Genomic DNA, 21621 nt, shown 5'->3' with positions numbered 1-21621 from the left:
AATGATAGTGTGGGTTACTATGTTGTTGGTTTACCCCCTCCCCAATTCCTGTCATTCATTTACCCTCCATTCAAATGCCTGAACCCTGCATGCAAACTTCAGCTCTTTCCTTGCACCTCCAACCCCATGCTATCCTGACCAGTGGCTCCAATACCCACTCTGCACCAAATTCTGATGCCTCTCTATCTCCCTTACCCCACAGCAGCAGGAAACCACTTTGGTACATTTTGAGAATAAGGGACATGAAATCAGGGAAGCCTTCATAGAAGAGGCTGCATAGGAGCAGGCCTTGAAGGACAGATGTGATTTCTGTGGAAAAGGATGGTGGGAGGGAGCATTACAATAGGAATAAGGAAGGGAAAACACAACAAATATGGGATAAGCATCAGGCACTATGTTAAGAATAATGGGTATTAAGGAGGGCAGGTGATGTGATCAACACTGGGTATTATAAGCAACTAAAGAATCATTGAGAACACTACATCAAAAACTAATGATGTACTTTATATTGGCTAACTGAACATAATTTTAAAAAAAGAACCATAGGTGCATTATTTCATTTATTCCTTGATGCAACCCTATGAAGTAGGTACTAATGACAGACCTATTTAAGATGAGTATACTGAAACACAGTTTAAGTTAATTGCTTAAAGCTACACAGCTATGAAAGGGCAAAGTAGGGAGTCTAATCCAGGCAGTCTACCCTGCGCTCGTGACCACCCGACTCAACTTCCTATCAACTATTATGTTCTCTGTTTTACAGATGGAAAACTAAGTCTGAGAGGTTAAGTAACTCACCCATGGTTACACAGCTTGTAACTGGCAAAGCTGGAACACATTGCCCTTAGCAGATCCCATTGTATTTACTGCATAACCACTTAGACCCCTTCTAACTTAACTTTTTCAACCCATCATTTCAATCACAATTTCTTCTGGAGCCAACCCTGGCCGCCATCACAACAAATGCCTGTATTGGCCTAAATAAAAATCTTTCTTCTAGTGTGTAAGCACTGTAAAACAATGAGGCTCTTCTGAAATCAAGAGAAATAGCCCTCTGAAAGACATCACTCTGTTTTCAAAATAGCATCCTCTTTAAGTTACCTGTTTGTCAGATTCCCACTTATAAAAACCACAGGAAAAATTTGTTTAGGTATTTAGTTTGGAGACAAAGCACTTTTTTTTTTTATTTTTTGTTTTGTTTTGTTTTTTATTTCTTTTCAGCATAACAGTATTCATTGGTTTTGCACCACACCCAGTGCTCCATGCAATCCGTGCCCTCCCCAGTACCCACCACCTGGATCCCCCAACCTCCCACCCCCCCACCCTTCAAAACCCTCAGATTGTTTTTCAGGGTCCATAGTCTCTCATGGTTCGCCTCCCTTTCCAATTTCCCTCAACTCCCTTCTCCTCTCCATCTCCCCTTGTCCTCCATGCTATTTGTTATGCTCCACAAATAAGTGAAACCATATGATAATTGACTCTCTCTGCTTGACTTATTTCACTCAGCATAATCTCTTCCAGTCCCGTCCATGCTGCTACAAAAGTTGGGTATTCATCTTTTCTGATGGAGGCATAATACTCCATAGTATATATAGACCACATCTTCCTTATCCATTTGTCCGTTGAAGGGCATCTTGGTTCCTTTTCTATCTCAAGTGGGTTATGAGTTTATCATGCTCTCCTCAGTTGTACCTTGTACATTTTTCTGTCCTCATACTTCTCCCGCTGGGTTGTAATTGTCTGTTAATTTGTCAGTCTTTCTTCCTCTGGTGTTGAGATCCTCCAGGCTTGGGACCAGGTTTTAGTGACCTCTGTCTCCCCAGCATCTGGCCCCAGGATTGAAACAGAGCAGGCACTCAACAAATGTCCATTAGAAGAAGAGATGAATGAAATGTGGTTAAGTGAGGTAACTCTTCCATCCACTAGGGACATCAATCCCTATTCCTTTTGAGTCCAGTGGTATGTGGGTGTGCTATGCAGGTAAACTGGCTCTCAAGGGGGAAAAGCCCTGATTTATCATGTTGGCTGATGTCTATACTGTAAATACTCCTACCATGGCTGATTTCAAGTTACTAATGGCTTAATAACTGGCTCACAAAATTCCCTTCAGGAGCCCCCTGTTTGGGGCTGAGCCTCTGTAATTCTGCCTGAAGTGCTTGAACTGTTATCAAGTCAGTGGAATCAGAAAGGTAGATAAGCTGTCAGAGTGGGGAAGATAATGCCAAATTCAAACAGCAAGTGTGAAAGACCAAAGAAAACCAAACATTTGAGAATTAGGAGAATTCTGTGTTTGGCCTGCCATGAACGAAGTCTCTATCATTTGTTATCCATTGCCAAATAGAGAGAGACTTCAATGACATGGGTTTTAGAAGAGGGAGAAATCTGCCACTCTCCTAAAAAACAAAGGCCCCCCCAAATATACTGTGTTTCTGAGATCTATTTCCTTTTATTTGAAAATATAAATTTGTTCACTTGCTTCCTTCAACAATCAGAAAATATCACAGATTGGGATATCAAATGCTAGAAGTATTGAATAAACAGAAGCTTTATGCACAGAAGCATAATATAGGGAGTTCTAAGGAGAACATCTCATTCTCCATGTCCCCACACCAAATGTTCCTTCCTTTCTCCTCCCAACATGGAGGCTCCATCATTCTGGACTGAACCTGAGTTTCTAATACTCTACCCAGCCAGCCATAGCTCAATTTTGCACACTGTATGGAGCTAATGGGTAAACGGCAGGCTCTGAATCCAGAACCATCTGGCTCTTTCTAGTACATCACCTTAAATAAATACCAATTTTTTCCCAGGCTTTAAGGGTGATTCAGATCACATCTATAAAGAAAACATTATAAGATGTCACTTTAGGTGTACTACTAGAGTTGTTGATGCTGATAAATACCTAAAGATTGGGAAATGTGACTTGGGGAATGAAGGAAGTCCTGCATTATTCCACATATTCCCAAGTGGTTATAGTTGGAAACAACACATATTTGAGTGACTATTCAGCTGTATGCCAGATGTTGTCGTTTCTTTTTTTTTTTTTAATCCAAATAATGAAAAAAAATTTACAAGGAATGTGTCCACTGGCACTCTCAAGCCTTCTATTACCACCTGTATAATTCTCCAAGTACATCTTAGGAATCCAGGATGATAGTGCTTTGGGCCCAAATGATTCTGGAAAATCTACAAAGAAAAAGGATACCTTTTGATATTTAGAATAAAGTTATAAATATTAAAGCCAAAGTTGTAAGTATGAACATAAGTGACAGTAAAATTCATAAAAGAATACATGAAGAATGCTGGTATTTAATAGATATTGTTTAGGGACACCTGGGTGGTTTAGCCCGTTAAGCATCTGACTCCTTGTTTCAACTCAGGTCACCATCTCAAGATCATGAGATAGAGCCCCACGTTGGGTTCACTCTCAGCATGGAGTCTACTTGAGATTGTCTCTCCCTCTCCCTCTGCTCCTACCCCTTCAAATAAATAAACAAATCTGTTTTTAAAAAGTGAAAAATAAAAATGTACTGTAAAATAAATTATCACTAATTTAGGGGGATAGTGAAAACAAGTTCAGAGAGACTACAAAAGTCATACATATGGGTATGCTGAAGAGAAACTAACGTCCTTTTTGCTGTATTATTCTAGGCTGAATACTAATTAAAATTACCCTACCTCACCTACCTGAAAAAACATCTAGAATATTTCCAAATATAAATAGGGTACTGTGAAAGATCTTCCAGATGAAGTACTCCAAGAAAAGACACAGTGTGTGGAAACACATCATTTTACAGGAAGTTCTGGTGGAACTTAAGTATTCATTATTGGCTCAAAGCTGCTGGACTTCCTGGGGAAGGCAGTACATGTAAATTGCCTTAGTAGATGTTTTGCAGAGTTTCCAGATTTGTCATTTGTACTCAGTTCCAGGTATTATTTGTTACCTCCAAAACTCTGTCCATCATTTTGCTCTCTTAAAAAACTCAGGAACCTTTTAAGTAGGTAAGGATACTCAAGATTTGAACCACAAGGCAAATTAACCTTATTTTATCAGGACAGAGACACAATCTACATTCTCTTTGCTAAAGATGTGATGGTTTTAAGGCATTATTTCCTGCCATCCCTTGCAGTATACCACAGGATTTTCAGTGACATCTGGATGAATATATTTTATTTCTATACAGTTGCATTTATTTTCTTGTATGTAGTTTCATGGATATTATTGCTTTAGACATGGCTAAATTTAAGAAAAGGAGTAGCTATAAAGATAAATATGAAGTAAATAATAGTACTGCAGTATGTGGATAGGACATAATAGAAGTCTTCGAGGGACTAAAATTTGAGATATACTGTTTCTGGGTTAATACAGAGAGGTATCCCTCCCAAGGTCAACATGCACTGAAATGATCCCTTATCCACAGGAGTGAGAATAATCTGTTGCTCCTTTAACTTACTCGTGGCCATGTATTGCCTATCATTTGTACGTTCTCTTTGCCTCTTCTGCTGTTTAGCATTAACTCTTCTGTATATTCTATTCAGTCATAGTGAATGCACTATTAAAGCCTGGTAAGTGAAACTTCCCAAAGACGTGTTCTTTGGTGAAATCCTTGTCCTCTAATCCTCACATCCTGGCGTTTTATTTGATGCCTTATTCAATTGCCTTCTCTCTGCATAAGCTTCTCCTCTAGACAGCATAAATGCTGATGAGATTTTTTGGTTATACTCCAATTTTCCTTCTTTATGAAAAGCTTCAGCCCATCTTTCTCCATTGACACCACCCCCAGCCCCACTGCCATTGGGCTGACTTTGGGATGGGTGATTGGCTCTTCTCTGCCTCACTAATCCAGCACACTTATTCAAGTCAAATGACTGCAAGATGAAGCACTCACTATCTGCCAGTTAAAGGAGAGCATGTGTGTGCAGATTGAGATTATTGCAAAATAATTCTAACAGAATTGACTTCTGATATATGTTTACTAAGACTAAAGCAATTTAGTAGCTTGAGGTTTTCATTCAAGAAAATGAATGCCTTTTATCATATCTGATGGAAGATTTCTTCTGGGAAATGTGGCATATTCTGAGGCTGATTTTTGAAGCATACCACTATTTAACTCCCAACACAGCTGAAATTAGATAGGTTGCCATAGGACAACATATCTTTTTATAACTATAAAAAAAAAGAAAGCAGAAATGGAAGGGGGAACTGAGAAATGTCTTCCCTTTAATCACAAGGAATGTGGGTTTTTCCTTAAAGAGAAAATGCCTATACAATAGGTAAACCAGGCAAATTAAAACTGGCAACCTCCCTCATTTCTCTCCCTAGCCCCCTAGACTTCTCAGGGTACCTAAATCAAAGAGAAGCAGATTAAGGTGAGCGGCAAGGCATGTTCTGTACTCAAAGCAAGATCAATCTTTATACATAGATCCTTTTTTGGCACCAATGTAGAAAATCCAAACATGGAGATACTTAGGTCTGCAAATAACCTAATCTGCATACCAGATGGATCTAAGGGGGAAAAAAATCATAGACACTTTTCCACATACACATATTTTTTTTTTAATGCAAGCATAGAAAAACAGATGCTTTTGCTCCCAAAGGGTCTGTGGGCCTCTCTCAAGTAGTCTTATGGAGCAATTTAATTTCAAATTTCTAAAATTATGAAAATGTCTAGATTGAGTATTAGATTGATAAAGAAATGGCCTCTTACATAGAAAACCAATCTTTTTAACACTTTCTGGATTATTTTTAACTATTCAGTGAAACCCAGTCCCCAATGTCACAGATAAGCGGATGGGGGAGTCAATAAGGGAACGTTTCCCCCAAATGGGTAGCCATGATTCACTGGGGTTTTTTTTTAAGATTTTATTTATTCATTTGACAGACAGAGATCACAAGTAGGCAGAGAGGCAGGCAGAGAGAGAGGAGGAAGCAGGCTCCCTGCTGAGCAGAGAGCCCGATGCAGGGGCTTGATCCCAGGATCCTGGGATCATGACCTGAGCTGAAGGCAGAGGTTTTAACCCACTGAGCCACCCAGGCGCCTCTCATCGGTTGTTTTAACAAATAATTTAATGCTCGGCTATATGCTCAACTCAGTGAGTTAGTATGGAAGAGCTGTTTTCATCTGCAAACAAAACTGTTGTTTAAGTTTCAATGAATAGGGATCGTGGCATTTTGTTCTTTCAGATCCTATTTGTGAGGCTAAAAATAAATCTCCTTAAAACAATGAATTTTATCTACATTTGACACATCTCTCCTTTTTACATTTATCATATCCGCCATCATATCTTCCATCCATCATCTCCAACAGCTCTTACAAAGGCACAGTGAATATGGTATAAGGATTTTGAAACTTGGTATTTCCTCCTTAAATTTCACAGTAGACTGTTAAGACAGCTTTTCTACTTGAAGTTCTGAAACTAATTCAGAAAGAGCTATTATAATTACTGTAAAAGCAAAGTTGAATATTCTCTTGGTTACCAGAGTCATTAAATAGCTCAGGGTACAATTTATGCCTTGTTCATCTACAGCAGATGGCAAGAATCAAGATTGAGGACTAACTGCACAAGAATCACTCCCATTAACTAGTTCTTTTGTGCATTGTATCACACACGGCCCTCCCACCCAACCCTCCCTCCCACAAGCCCTGCACCAAAAATGCAAAACAGGGAAAGACCCAGAACGTTTAAAACAGGACACTTCTTGCGGCGAGGCCTCACTTAGCTCACATTGGTAGGATCACTGCTGCCTCACGGAAGTAAGATTTCAAGGTATCACAGTATCAGAGTGCACTCTGTTAAATATCAGGACTGGGAACATTTCTGTTGGAAACCTACCGCAAAGGTATCATGTGGGTTGTTTTATTTTTTTGTTTTGTTTTGTTTTGTTTTGTTTTGTTTTTCAGCAGAAATTACCAACACAACCAACCAGACCCTGATGACTGAGGCTTTGACAATAGCATCCATGATGATACTGTGCAGGAGGATGATGCTGTTTGCTCTCTCCTTTAAGTCAGCCTGTCACATCCTTTGCTGCTAACGTGCCTCTTTCTAATATTACGCCCTCCCTCTATACACACCCTTCCTAATTTGCAGCTTTTCTTTGACTGTGAAGTGCAAAACCAAGATTGGTAAGAACTCCATGCTAAGTAAGAGTTAAGAAGGTGCTGGAAATAATTAGGGCCTTGGAAGCAGTAGCTCTGTGACACCTAAAGATTCCTATCTTTAGATAATTTTCCCATCCCTTCCAGTGCAAGCTAAGTTTCATGAGGTGATAATATGAGACAGCTACTACCATCAGATAAATGAGCTTCTTCTGAACAAACTACCTGGGCAGGGACGGAAGCAGATACTCCAATAGCTTCAAGAGTTTCCGAACCTGAAACACAAATGTCTTAGGGATTGACCCCCCCCACCGCCCCCCCACCCCACCCAGGGTTATTTAACCTCTTGTGATTACATGAGGCACGTCCCACCCCGAGTGTAGATGTTTTTCACTTTGATCTTGACAACACTGAGGAGATAGGAAGGACCAGGTTCATCATCCCAGATTACAGAGAAGGAAATGGAGTCAGGACTACGTTGAGTATTTGTGCATAAACAAGCAGTGAGTACATGACAAGGTTGGGCTCCTGGGTTCTCATTCAGGACTTTTCTCCCAACACTGATGTTTCTTTTCCCCCCAACACAGAGGGGAGCACCTCCCCTCTGCTCAAAAAGACACTAAGCCCTTCCTCTGGTGAGAAAGACCCCATTTCTTTTGGGCTTACTGCTTTATTTCTCTAAGTTCTGCCAGATGCCCTCAGGAATCTCACTCATTTTTCTGGCAGAACTCAAAACCCTCTGCTTTTATTATGTTGAGGGTTGTCAGTGAATTAAAAATGCAACAAATGTATGGTCCCAACTTGCCATCCAGAGTTAACAAATGTCACCAGTAGGGAGGTTTCTCACAGCGGACACTGAAGAATACATCCCAGCAGATACCTAATAGCTCATTTTGTGTCATGGCTGCGTGAGAAATCACTTGCTCAAGACATTCATTAACCTTTCATTTCCTCCATAAATAATCAGTCAGAAATGTGGCTCATATTTTAAATTAATTGAAAACAGCTCTCTCATTTGCTCACTCTCTCTCCCTCTCTCTCTCTGCCCATGAATGACTGGAAAACTTCTAATGCCAGCATGATAAGGATATTGAAATATGTGGTTCCATGCCTCTGAGCCAGTTTAAACCTTATCTCCTTCAGGAAACCTCTATCCATTCCAGCAGACCTTAGATACCTCTTTTTCTTCTTCTCCAAGAACCTAGAACAATTTTTAGTGTTTAACATTTAGTGCATATTAACAAACCATGTAATGTACTGCCAAGAATATGGGTTCTAGAGGCAGACAGATTCAGGTTCTAATTCCAGCTTTACTACTTCTGAGCTGTGTGGCCTCGGGCATATTACTTAAACTCTCTTTAGGGGTGCCTGGGTGGCCCAGTCATTAAGCCTCTGCCTTCTGCTCAGGTCATGATCCCAGGGTCCTGGGATGGAGTCCAGCATCAGGCTCTCTGCTCATCGGAAAGCCTGCTTCTCCCTCTCCCTCTGCCTCTCCCACTCCCCCTGCTTCTGTTGTTGCTCTTGCTGTCTCTTTCTCTGTCAAATAAAATCTTAAAAAAAAAAAAAAACCTCTAGCTAGCTGAGATTCCTCTTTAGAAAATGAAACTAATGATACTTAATTTGTTAAATTGTTCAAGGGATTAAATACATATAAAGCACCTAGCACACTGTCTACCATATACTAGGCACTCAATTAAGGGCAATTGTTTTTACTGCTATTACGGCCTTTTATATATAGTTCTGCTTTGATACATAAGCAATTTTGTTATCTTGTCAAGTTGTTTTTATTTTATATTTTTTATATTTTTTAAATATTTTATTTATTTATTTAAAGAGAGAGGGAGAGAGAGAGAGAGAGAGTGGGGAAGGGGCAGAAGGAGAGAATCTCAAGTAGACTCCCCACTGAGCAAGGAGCCCAACACAGGGCTCAATCCCCACATCCCCGAGATCATGACCAGAGCCGAAATCAAGAGTCAGATGCTCAACTGACTGAACCCAGGAACCCCCTTAAGTTGTTTTTTTTTTTTAAGATTTTATTTATTTATTTGACAGAGATCACCAGTAGGCAGAGAGGCAGGCAGAGAGAGAGAGAGGAGAAAGCAGGCTCCCTACTGAGCAGAGAGCCCGATGCAGGGCTCGATCCCAAGACCCTGGGATCATGACCTGAGCCAAAGGCAGAGGCTTTAACCCACTGAGCCACCCAGGCGCCCCTCAGGTTGTTTTTAAATCCTTTGATAGCTGTGTCCATGGTAGAACTTGTCAGGAAGCTTAAGCTTAAGGGCACCTTACTTGCATGGGTTCTTTCCAAAGCCTTACTATATTCATGCTTTTGTTTCACTTTTCTTAAAGAGGGCTCCTAAAGTGGTATTAGCGTCAGACCTGGAACAAAACTGGGTTCCACTTCCAGTTGTATCTTTTTTTTTTAATTTTTTATTTTTTATAAACATATATTTTTATCCCCAGGGGTACAGGTTTGTGAATCGCCAGGTTTACACACTTCACAGCACTCATCAAAGCACATACCCTCCCCAATGTCCATAACCCCACCCCCCTTCTCCCAACCCCCCTCACCCCAGCAACCCTCAGTTTGTTTTGTGAGATTAAGAGTCACTTATGGTTTGTCTCCCTCCCAATCCCATCTTGTTTCATTGATTCTTCTCCTACCACTTAAGCCCCCATGTTGCATCACCACTTCCTCATATCAGGGAGATCATATGATAGTTGTCTTTCTCCGCTTGACTTATTTCGCTCAGCATGATACGCTCTAGTTCCATCCACGTTGTCGCAAATGGCAAGATTTCATTTCTTTTGATGGCTGCATAGTATTCCATTGTGTATATATACCACATCTTCTTGATCCATTCATCTGTTGATGGACATCTAGGTTCTTTCCATAGTTTGGCTATTGTGGACATTGCTGCTATAAACATTCGGGTGCACGTGCCCCTTTGGATCACCACGTTTGTATCTTTAGGGTAAATACCCAGTAGTGCAATTGCTGGGTCATAGGGCAGTTCTATTTTCAACATTTTGAGGAACCTCCATCCAGTTGTATCTTTAACCTCTATGCGATCCCCCTCCTGGTTCCCACTCCCTGCATTCATTACTGTACTTTGTGCATCATCAGTACTTAATAACGTGACATTTTATAAAATCCTCAATTAACCGGAATTTGCCCTACTTAGCTATCTGGAAATAAGCTTCTGTGAAGTATTTAGTCAAAAACTTGTGACTGACAACTTTCAATTCACTTACACATTTTGAAAAAACAAAATGCATTTTGTAAACTGTAGGGTTTAGAATTAATACAGTGTTATTCATGAAAATTACCATAAGAATGATGACCCCAAGGCAGGGTTTCTCCACCTCAGGTGTTACTGACATTTTTTACCATTATTTGTTGTGGAGGCCTGGCCTGTGCACTGTAGGATGTTTAGCAGCATCCCTGGCCTCTACTCACTAGATACTAGTTACCTTTCCAGATGTTACAACCAAATATGCTTCCAGACGGTTCCAAATGTCCCCTAGGGGACAACCCCTCCCCCCTGCCCTGCGGCCTTGCATCCAGCACCAAAAGCTGTACAGATGGTCACAAATCTTTCCTATTAAGGGAGGAAAAGGAAGGTAAGCATTTTAGAAAAGTTTAAAAGCAATCCTGATTAATCTGAAAATCCCATTAACTCCATTCCCAGAGTGTTCTATTCCCTAAGCATTCCAGATAAAAAATGTACTGCACATTCTATTTTCTAATTTGTATTCCACATTCAGCCCATTTTCCATCTCAGCAGCTAAGTACAGAATCCAGTTCATGGGTGGGGGAGGTCATCAGCTTCATGGCTTCTGCCATCTATTTTAAGTGACAATGATGCTACTGACCTGGAAGTTTAGAGAGATTTTCCTCCCTTGTTTTTGACACTTTTAACTTTGATGTTACCAATTCCTCCTGTATTTTCTGCCTGAAATTGAAATGTGCAAAAAAAAAAAAACAAAACCTCTGGTCCTGTTAACTGTGATTTTACTATACACAAAAGACCTAACAATTTATTGATCATCTAAAAGCAATTAGTGGGTGCCTGGGTGGCTCAGTGGGTTAAGCCTCTGCCTTCCACTCAGGTCATGATCCCAGGGTCCTGGGATGGAGTCCACATTGCATCGGGCTCTCTGCTCAGCTGGGAGCCTGCTTCCCCCAACCCTCTCTGCCTGCTGCTCTGCCTACTTGTGATCTCTGTCTGTCAAATAAATAAATAAAATCTTTTAAAAATAAAAAATTTTTTAAAAAGTAATTCGCTCTAGCTCATCGATTGATTGTTGTACTTCCCATTGACTAGGCAATTGAAAAGGCCCTTTTTAAATAAGCAATATTTCTTATTTCTTCTTTTGCAGGTTGTGATCCTGGGAAAACATTCAAGAGGTTATCACTACATGCTTGCTAACCTGGTAAGAACAAGCAGAGTTTTTGTTTCCCAGGGCAATATATTCTATTTAGTTTGTGTCATCCGTAATCGTCGAAAAAAGAAATACACAAAGAACCTAACATGTTCTTTAGATGCTTGGCGAAATGAGTCAGTAAATGCCAAAACCTGAATGCAATAGCCTTGTTTTCAATTATGCTCTCTGTTTGAGCTGTGAGCTTCTATTCTCTCATTTAAACCATAGTAATTTGAGATGATTTTTCACCAGTTCTTGTTAGATATGATTTGAATTTGAAATGTAAACCATTTGATCCAGGTTTGAAATATAACACAAGGGACAGGGGACACAAGAAACTGATTCTTTCCCCCTTTTACCCAAGTAGACGTACACATCAGTACTGGGTTTGTCTTTCCAGAAGCAGACCACTACCAAATCTTTTCAAATCAGATTCCAGAAGTAGGTTGGAACATAGAACATCAAGGGACCCTGTCAAAGTGGACAGCCACCTCTATACTTATAATAAAACACAACTTCAATCCTTTCCTTCATATTTCCCATGTCTTTAAAACCCACGACCTCTAGAAGCTAGTATTACATTTAGGTTAGTTTACAGTTCTTTCTCCAAAAAAACAATTGTTTTAAGAATTAACTAAATGGCTTCTAAATCGGGAATATCTGTTTGGCAGAAGTTTTGAATAATACTATGTCCCCAAAAGGAAAGAGGAATATTAAATTATCACTGTGATACTAAGAATCTATTACATTATCACATAACATGAGTTCTAACCCTGATCTTGTTTCGTTAGCACAACAGAATGATAATCATTATGGAGTTCTTACACCAAAAGAATAGCAACAAAGGTGAAAGATTATTATAATTATATTCCTAGATTTCTTAAAGAAAAAAATCTTATTTGTTTTAATGATTAAAATTTTTTAATAAGAAAGGAAATGTTACTTAAACCTCTTTTAGTAAGTGTGTTTTCCAACACTTTATGAGATGATGATTAAAGCTATTGCTTTGAAATGTAGTGTGCCTCTTCTCCAATAAATTGCTCAAAGTGGAGCACTTCAGACCATTTGGGGGATAAATGTATTGACTCTTTTAGGAGGAGAAATCCTGATTCTTCATTTACTTCTAAATACATTCAATTTGGTTTTTTAAGGCAACCAATAAGTAAAGGATGTTTGCCGACTCATTGGAAGTTAGACCAGGGCTTGGCGGGAAACATGGATATCACAGCAAGGCAGCTGAGGGCAGTTACTGATGGGTTTTTACCATTATTTTCTGATCAATAAGTATTTTGTTCCCCTTCCTTCCTTCTTTACCTTCTCCTTCTCTTTTGCCTTATATATCCCAGGGTTCACCCATCACTGACAGTATATGAGATGACTTTACATAGTGCACACATAAACTTTTTTTATTATGATGGTAATGTATCGATTTATTGTGTGTTAGAAAAATACAAAATGAGCACATCAAAATCCAAATTGCATGGATATTATTAGTTCATACAGGGCTAACATAGAGATTTAACAACAAATGAATCCATTTTGTAATGTGTCAAATGTGTTGTGTAAGCAATAGCATGGGAGATAAACATATGGCAAGGTCTGGTTTTTGTATATGTGGTTATGGTGACATGTGGATGACTGAAGTTTGGGAAAGAGCACTGAATGAAGGATCAGAAAGTTTGAGTTGTCATACGGACTTTGCTACTTACTAACTAGCTATGGGACCTTGCATAAGTCACTTCAGTTTCTTTACTATAAACCTTGGATGGGAGTGGGGAGTTCACTGATGTAATGGTTGGGCCCTTTGGAAGCAGATGCTAAGATATAATTAGAAGTCCAAGACATTTGCTGGGAGTGATATCCATAAAAAATAAAAGAGAAAGGGTCACAAGTGAGAAGGAAAAGCTTAAGACAACAATTCAGATTTGATATCAGCCAAAGAGAGGGAAAGGAAGTTTGAGGAGAACTTCAGATGATGGGATAGTTCCAAGAAAGACTTGGCCAGCACAACTGAGAATTCCTGCGCAAAGACTCCATGCTACCCTGAAACCCCTAACCACCTTGCTCAGCCATTGGCTGGCAGCTGCTCAGGAAACACATACCTCCTGCCTGAAAGCTGAGGCCGATCCTGAAACTGGAGGCTATCAGCTCACTCAACAACTCAAGGCAGGTTCCATCTTAAAGGGAGATCTGAGCCATGTGCATCAATGACTGGATGATACATGGAGACTTTTGCCATTCTAGAGTTCTAACTGGGCCTTCTTATTCCCACCAATAATCCTGTAAATGAGCTTTGGTGTCAACTTGAGACCCAGACCTGGCAGAAATGAAAGCATGACAAATATCATGGAGTACAAGTGGTGTTAGAGAGGAGAAGGGAGTTGGGGTAAATTGGAAGGGGAGGTGAATCATGAGAGACTATGGACTCTGAAAAACAATCTGAGGGGTTTGAAGTGGTGGGGGGGTGGGAGGTTGGGGTACCAGGTGGTGGGTATTATAGAGGGCACGGATTGCATGGAGCACTGGGTGTGGTGAAAAAATAATGAATACTGTTTTTCTGAAAATAAATAAATTAATTTTTTAGAAAATGAAAGCATGTAGAGCAATAGAACTGCAAGAGAGAATCACTAGGACGAGGTTGTGGAAAAGAATCGTTAACTGAATGCCCAACCAGGACTCAGAATCATGAGACAGTGGGAGGAAGCCTACTATAAGAGCAAGCAAGTCAAGTCTGGTCCTTCAGAAAGAATGTAATTCATGACATAATGTCAGTCTGCCTAATGAAAATGTGAAATCATTCACCATGCTTTGAGCTGCCAGTTCTTTTCCTCTAGTGACTTTCTTTTCATTTGAACTCAGCCATATGTTTCTATAAGTCCCCGTACTCTATATAAAATTGAATGCAGGCAATAGAGATAGGAACTGTTGCTAATCTCTGATAAAAATGAGATTATCCCATCATGGTTTCCAGGTTTTTTATAGCAGATAAAAATACCCCAAACACCTCTACCAAAGACACACACACACACACACACACACACACACACACCCCAAAACTATTTAGAATTTCCTTAGATGGTCAAAAAAGGGTAAGTGGAGCTAAGATGTTTCCTTTCAAAATGAAGAGGCTGTCTTTTTTCCATTGGACATTCTTTCCTGCTTTGTCGAAGATTAGTTGACCATAGAGTTGAGAGTCTATTTCTGGGCTCTCTATTCTGTTCCATTGATCTATGTGTCTGTTTTTGTGCCAGTACCATACTGTCTTGATGATGACAGCTTTGTAATAGAGCTTGAAGTCCGGAATTGTGATGCCACCAACGTTGGCTTTCTTTTTCAATATCCCTTTGGCTATTCGAGGTCTTTTCTGGTTCCATATAAATTTTAGAATTATTTGTTCCATTTCTTTGAAAAAGATGGATGGTACTTTGATAGGAATTGCATTAAATGTGTAGATTGCTTTAGGTAGCATAGACATTTTCACAATATTTATTCTTTCAATCCAGGAGCATGGAACATTTTTCCATTTCTTTGTGTCTTCCTCAATTTCTTTCATGAGTACTTTATAGTTTTCTGAGTATAGATTCTGTGCCTCTTTGGTTAGGTTTATTCCTAGGTATCTTATGGTTTTGGGTGCAATTGTAAATGGGATTGACTCCTTAATTTCTCTTTCTTCTGTCTTGCTGTTGGTGTAGAGAAATGCAACTGATTTCTGTGCATTGATTTTATATCCTGACACTTTACTGAATTCCTGTATAAGTTCTAGCAGTTTTGGAGTGGAGTCTTTTGGGTTTTCCACATATAGTATCATATCATCTGCGAAGAGTGATAATTTGACTTCTTCTTTGCCGATTTGGATGCCTTTAATTTCCTTTTGTTGTCTGATTGCTGAGGCTAGGACCTCTAGTACTATGTTGAATAGCAGTGGTGATAATGGACATCCCTGCCGTGTTCCTGACCTTAGCGGAAAAGCTTTCAGTTTTTCTCCATTGAGAATGATATTTGCGGTGGGTTTTTCATAGATGGCTTTGATGATATTGAGGTATGTGCCCTCTATCCCTACACTTTGAAGAATTTTGATCAGGAAGGGATGCTGTACTTTGTCAAATGCTTTTTCAGCATCTATTGAGAGTATCATATGGTTCTTGTTCTTTCTTTTATTGATGTGTTGTATCACATTGACTGATTTGCGGATGTTGAACCAACCTTGCAGCCCTGGAATAAATCCCACTTGGTCGTGGTGAATAATCCTTTTAATGTACTGTTGAATCCTATTGGCTAGTATTTTGTTGAGTATTTTCGCATCTGTGTTCATCAAGGATATTGGTCTATAGCTCTCTTTTTTGGTGGGATCCTTGTCTGGTTTTGGGATCAAGGTGATGCTGGCCTCATAAAATGAGTTTGGAAGTTTTCCTTCCATTTCTATTTTTTGGAACAGTTTTAGGAGAATAGGAATTAGTTCTTCTTTAAATGTTTGGTAGAATTCCCCCGGGAAGCCGTCTGGCCCTGGGCTTTTGTTTGTTTGGAGATTTTTAATGACTGTTTCGATCTCCTTACTGGTTATGGGTCTGTTCAGGCTTTCTATTTCTTCCTGGTTCAGTTGTGGTACTTTATATGTTTCTAGGAATGCATCCATTTCTTCCAGATTGTCAAATTTATTGCCGTAGAGTTGCTCATAGTATGTTCTTATAATAGTTTGTATTTCTTTGGTGTTAGTTGTGATCTCTCCTCTTTCATTCATGATTTTATTTATTTGGGTCCTTTCTCTTTTCTTTTTGATAAGTCGGGACAGGGGTTTATCAATTTTATTAATTCTTTCAAAGAACCAGCTCCTACTTTCGTTGATTTTTTCTATTGTTTTTTTTTGGTTTCTATTTCATTGATTTCTGCTCTGATCTTTATGATTTCTCTTCTCCTGCTAGGCTTAGGGTTTCTTTCTTGTTCTTTCTCCAGCTCCTTTAGGTGTAGGGTTAGATTGTGTACCTGAGACCTTTCTTGTTTCTTGAGAAAGGCTTGTACCGCTATATATTTTCCTCTCAGGACTGCCTTTGTTGTGTCCCACAGATTTTGAACCGTTGTATTTTCATTATCATTTGTTTCCATGATTTTTTTCAATTCTTCTTTAATTTCCCGGTTGACCCATTCATTCTTTAGAAGGATGCTGTTTAGTCTCCATGTATTTTGGTTCTTTTCAAACTTCCTTTTGTGGTTGAGTTCTAGCTTTAGAGCATTGTGGTCTGAAAATATGCAGGGAATGATCCCAATCTTTTGATACCGGTTGAGTCCTGATTTAGGACCGAGGATGTGATCTATTCTGGAGAATGTTCCGTGTGCACTAGAGAAGAATGTGTATTCTGTTGCTTTGGGATGAAATGTCCTGAATATATCTGTGATGTCCATCTGGTCCAGTGTGTCGTTTAAGGCCTTTATTTCCTTGCTGATCTTTTGCTTGGATGATCTGTCCATTTCAGTGAGGGGAGTGTTAAAGTCCCCTACTATTATTGTATTATTGTTGATGTGTTTCTTTGATTTTGTTATTAATTGGTTTATATAGTTGGCTGCTCCCACGTTGGGGGCATAGATATTTAAAATTGTCAAAATGAGCCAGCCGGATGACAGCTGAGGATAGATACGCAAGGGAACAAAGTCTAATCTGAGTCTTGGTATAAGCAATAGCACAGAACCCCCCCCCCCCCCCCCCAACCTTCTTCTACAAATGCAAAGTCAAAGACAGTCATGGCACTTCCCTAAGCTTTTTGGAATCACCTGCACCAGAGTACCATGTGCACCCCTTGCCAAGGAGCTCTATCTGGCAAATACTTCTATGTGCTTTAACATAGACATTCTCTGGTAGCAATCCAAACATGAGAAGACTCAGAGAGCCCTTGGATGCTTCAACACAGGACTCTCACAGGTCAGGTTGTACATTTCACAGTGGACAACAAGCTGCAGAAAGTTCTACCTTACTGAAATCTCTGGAAGAAACAAAAGATTCCATCAGAAGTACAGACCAGAGATGTGGTCTGGGGAAGACACAGGCCAGAGGTGAACATCCCAATGATGAGAGAGCGTACAAGTCTCCAACAAATTCTGTATCAGTTGGTGGAGTCATTTTTTTCAGAGTGGTTGCATAATTGTTGTGTTCTCTTCCAGGACTCTAAGGTAGTAGTGTTTTGCCACTCTGGTACCAGAGGTAACCAGCATGTATACACTCTGTCAGTCAGACAACCTCTCTGTCTTTCAAGGCAAGGTCCTGGATCAGGATCCTTTACATTGCATCCCCAGGCATGTTGTGTATTGTGATTTAATGTTTTTATATATGTCAGTAATGATAGCTCAGTCATTGTGTGCACAACCTTAGAATAACAACCCTAGGAATGATGAAAATAAGCACTAGACCCGGAGCTAAGAAACAGGTTTCTTAATCCATAAAATGGGGAGTTACACCAAATTATTATTTCCCCAAGTATACTACTTGTACACAAGATGATTTTAGGGAGTACACAGCAAAATTTCTTAAACTTATTAGTTTGGAATTTATATTAAATGAGTATTGCTGAGGTAACTATCCTCTCAATTCTGTGATTTTACAGATACCATTCTTTAGAATGAGGGTAAAATAGATATTTAGGTTAAAAAATTTAGACCATGTAAAGAAAAATATTAGGTAAATTATGGCTCAGATGATCCACCTATATGGCAGAAAACTATAAAGGTAGCATATTAATGACTAAAACTTGGGAAACACTCCAAGGTCACTTCCAGCTCTACATTTCTTCCCTCATGGAAGGTCAGTTTAGACCAGAGAAGACCAGGAGTGAGAATATAGGCATAGCAGTTAGGTAGAAGCTGAGGATATAAATGGGGGTACAAAACCAGAAGACTGTTGTCCTTAGGGATATAAAGTCATAAGGCAGGCTTAAAATCATTTCAGGTAGGCAGAAGCCAAGAAGAGTATGAGTACCCTTATCTAAGTTCTAAACATAGCTGAGGATCTGAAGGATCAATCAAAACCACCCTGGGGTCAACACAAAATGAATTAGATCTGGGTTAAGATGGTCCAACTACAGATGTTCAGCACCCAGCCCTGAAAATAGGACCAAGAAAAAAAAAAAAACAAGAATTTGAGGTGTCCAGGGGAGAACATGAGCCATACTGGACTCATTCAGTGCTATACCAGTTAACCACTATCTTAGAAGACCCAACAATTTCCCTGCCTAGGTCAAGACCAATCCCAGAGTGGGTGATTTTTGTTGACCCTACAAGTGGAAGTTAGGTCAGGTCAGCTGCCAGTGCTAGAGGGCCACATAAACAGACAGTAAAGGAGGACATTGTGTTAGGGGAGCTAACATTTCTTAGACTCTTCTCTGCTGTCAGCTATTTTCTTTGTATTTCTTACTAAAATTATTCAGAACTCCCATGAAGAGAGACTTCTTACCTAGTCACCTTCCTAAGCTTTTTAGAGATCAGGAAAATGGGCTCAGAGAAAACACATGACTGTCCAAAGTCTCAGAGCTAATACATTGTCAAGCTAGGCCTCCAATGCAGGTTGAGCAGACTCTTGACAGAGAATCTTGTCCTTCCCCTTTGACCCACTTAAGCATCTTAGCGAGACAAAAGGCCAGCCCCACAGTGGGTTGAGCCTCTGCCTTCAGCTCAGGTCATGATCTCAGGGTCCTGGGATGGAGCCTCACATCGGGCTCTCTGCTCAGCGGGGAGCCTGCTTCCCCTTCTCTCTCTTCCTGACACTCTGCCTACTTGTGATCTGTCTCTGCCAAATAAATAAATAAAATCTTAAAAAAAAGGCCAGCCCCAAAAAGGTCACATAAGAACATCTGCAAAGACAAAAATACATTGAATGAAACATATATATTTCATTATGTATAAACTATACATTTATGAGAGTAAACGTGATCAGAGAGAAAAAGTCTTAAAAAACAAGGAGAGCCTTGTGAATCAGTGTTTGAAACCTGTCCAAGAGCCAATATGAAATGCATCTTAACAAGCACTAATTATATCTGTCCATCACTCTTTTCTTTTCTACACATTCCCTCTCCCCCCTCCCTCTCTCTCTCTCTCTCTGTCTCTCTCTCACCTCTCTCCTGCTCTCTCATTTCCCCTCTTGCTCTTGCTTCCTCTTTTCTTCCCTCCCTATCTGCCTCATTCATAGTATTAGCATGCCAGGAAATAAAGGAGGGGGGCAATATCTTATATCTAATTTAGTATAATATCTAATATAACTAGCTTGTATCTAATTAATTCAAATTTTTACTAAAACAAAACACCGTTCATAGCACAGAACCCAAAAGAGGCAGGAGTAATCTAAGCTTGAAGAAGTGAACTCTGCAGCCTACCAGATCTTGGAATATACCTGAAACAAAGAGGGGCCCACTTTATTTAGAAAGAAAACAACTTCAAGTGAGATTGGGTCATGTGTTTTGCTTGCCAATAACAACTGTTCCCTTCTACTCTCTTCCCCTCCATGTCTTTTTGTTTTGTTTAATACTATCTCCCTTTGTTCTTCCATTCTTCTTCAAATGCTCAGAGTGCCTGGGTGTCTCAGTCAGTTAAGCATCCAACTCTTGATTTCAGCTCAGGTCATGATCTCAGGGATGTGAGAACAAGCCCCACATCGGGCTCCATGGAGGACGTGGAGTCTGCTTAAGATTCTCTCTCCTGCTGCTCCCTTGTTTGCTCACTCTCTCTCTCTCCCACTCTCTCCTTCTCTAAAGAAACCTCAAACACTCAAAAAATGAAATTATAAATATACAAACCACGTGTTGTAAACAATGTCACCTCAGAAGCAGGCATGTAAACACAGAACTCACTGAGCTGGAGCGTGGTTTTACAGGCAAAAGAAGTAGGACTGAAGGGGGAAATTCGTACTTCTCCCAAATGCCAGGATCCCAGTCCCCTCCCCTGGGTACACAACTTCTCTGGTGGCTGAGGATTCCCTTTCTTCTCCAAATAGAGATAGGTTACAGCAGAGCACCAAGAGAATGTGGAGTTGTGGAGTGGGCTGAAGTCCAACTTCCCATCTGGCATTTAGAAATCCACAGGCACTTGTCACCTTAAAGTTGCCAACTTTGAGACTCCCATTCTCACTGTCCAAAAATGCCCCCATTGTAGTCAATCATCCCTTCATCCTTTCCTCCTCCACTCCTCCTCCTCCTCCTCCTCCTCCTCCTCCTCCTCCTCCTCCTCCTCCTTCTTCTTCTTCTTCTTCTTCTTCTTCTTCTTCTTCTTCTTCTTCTTCTTCTTCTTCTTCTTCTTCTTCTTCTTCTTCTTCTTATCTCTTTCTCTCTCTCAACAAGGAAAGATCACTTTCTACCCAATGTTCTGGCAAGATAAATTGAAAGAATTCTGTCTTCTTCCCTAGGCTCTCAGATCATGTCCTAAAACAGTGCTTCTCAAACTATCTGTGAAGAAGGGCCAGTTTTTTCCTCCAAGTCTTCACAAAGCAACATAAATAAATTACTAAAAACCTGAAACAAGCAAAACAAGATATATAAAAACATAAGCCAAAAATTTTAGTATTACATTTAACAGCCATAATACTACCTTGTCAAATTTCTATAAGGTTTATAAAGGCTTGCTTTCTATTTCTTTCCTTATTTCATTTCTGACTACTAAAAAATAGCAGACCAGCACCAGTCCACATACACTTTGGGCAATACTTCTTTAAAGGTCTTTATAGTAAGTTATTTTTCCTCTGTATCACTTGTCTGCCCAATACCTTATTCACTTCCCTACAAGGAAGACAGAGGGTGGTGTCCTTAAGAACCTTATAGTCATAATGGACAGATAAAACTTGCAGAGCTTATAATAATTAGCATGGAGACAGAAGAGATCTAGGACAGAGAATGAAGAGAAGGCCGAGTATGGAAAATCAAAATACTGCATAGCATGCCCAGACAAGATCTTTAAGAAAAGGTGACTTTGAAATAATGATCCAAATGATGAGAAGGATCCAATTATATAAAGAATCAGGGAAAGTTCATGTCATGCATAAGGAACAGCATGTACCGAGGTCCTGAGGCAGAAAAGAGTCTCTGAACTGTTAGAAGGCAATTTTGGCTGGAGCAGAGTGAATTCC

At 39.9% G+C, this 21621-nt stretch overlaps 1 protein-coding gene across 5 annotated transcripts in view; it reads left to right on the top strand.

The window, feature by feature from the left end:
- GRIA3 (glutamate ionotropic receptor AMPA type subunit 3) overlaps nt 1–21621 on the top strand; it is a 288759-nt gene that overhangs the window by 159334 nt on the left and 107804 nt on the right. For all 5 annotated transcript variants that reach the window (XM_013061246.2, XM_013061244.2, XM_013061245.2 and 2 more), the window contains one exon: nt 11484–11537. In XM_013061246.2, coding sequence (XP_012916700.1) covers nt 11484–11537 — 54 coding nt within the window. The remainder of the gene's footprint in view (nt 1–11483; nt 11538–21621) is intronic.

Source organism: Mustela putorius, unplaced genomic scaffold, assembly GCF_011764305.1.
Source record: "Mustela putorius furo isolate JIRA1106 unplaced genomic scaffold, ASM1176430v1.1 tig00003901_pilon_pilon_pilon, whole genome shotgun sequence".
NCBI classification, from domain to species: domain Eukaryota; kingdom Metazoa; phylum Chordata; class Mammalia; order Carnivora; family Mustelidae; genus Mustela; species Mustela putorius.
Note: the sequence above shows the minus strand (reverse complement) of the source record. Positions and strands in the feature narration are given on the sequence as shown.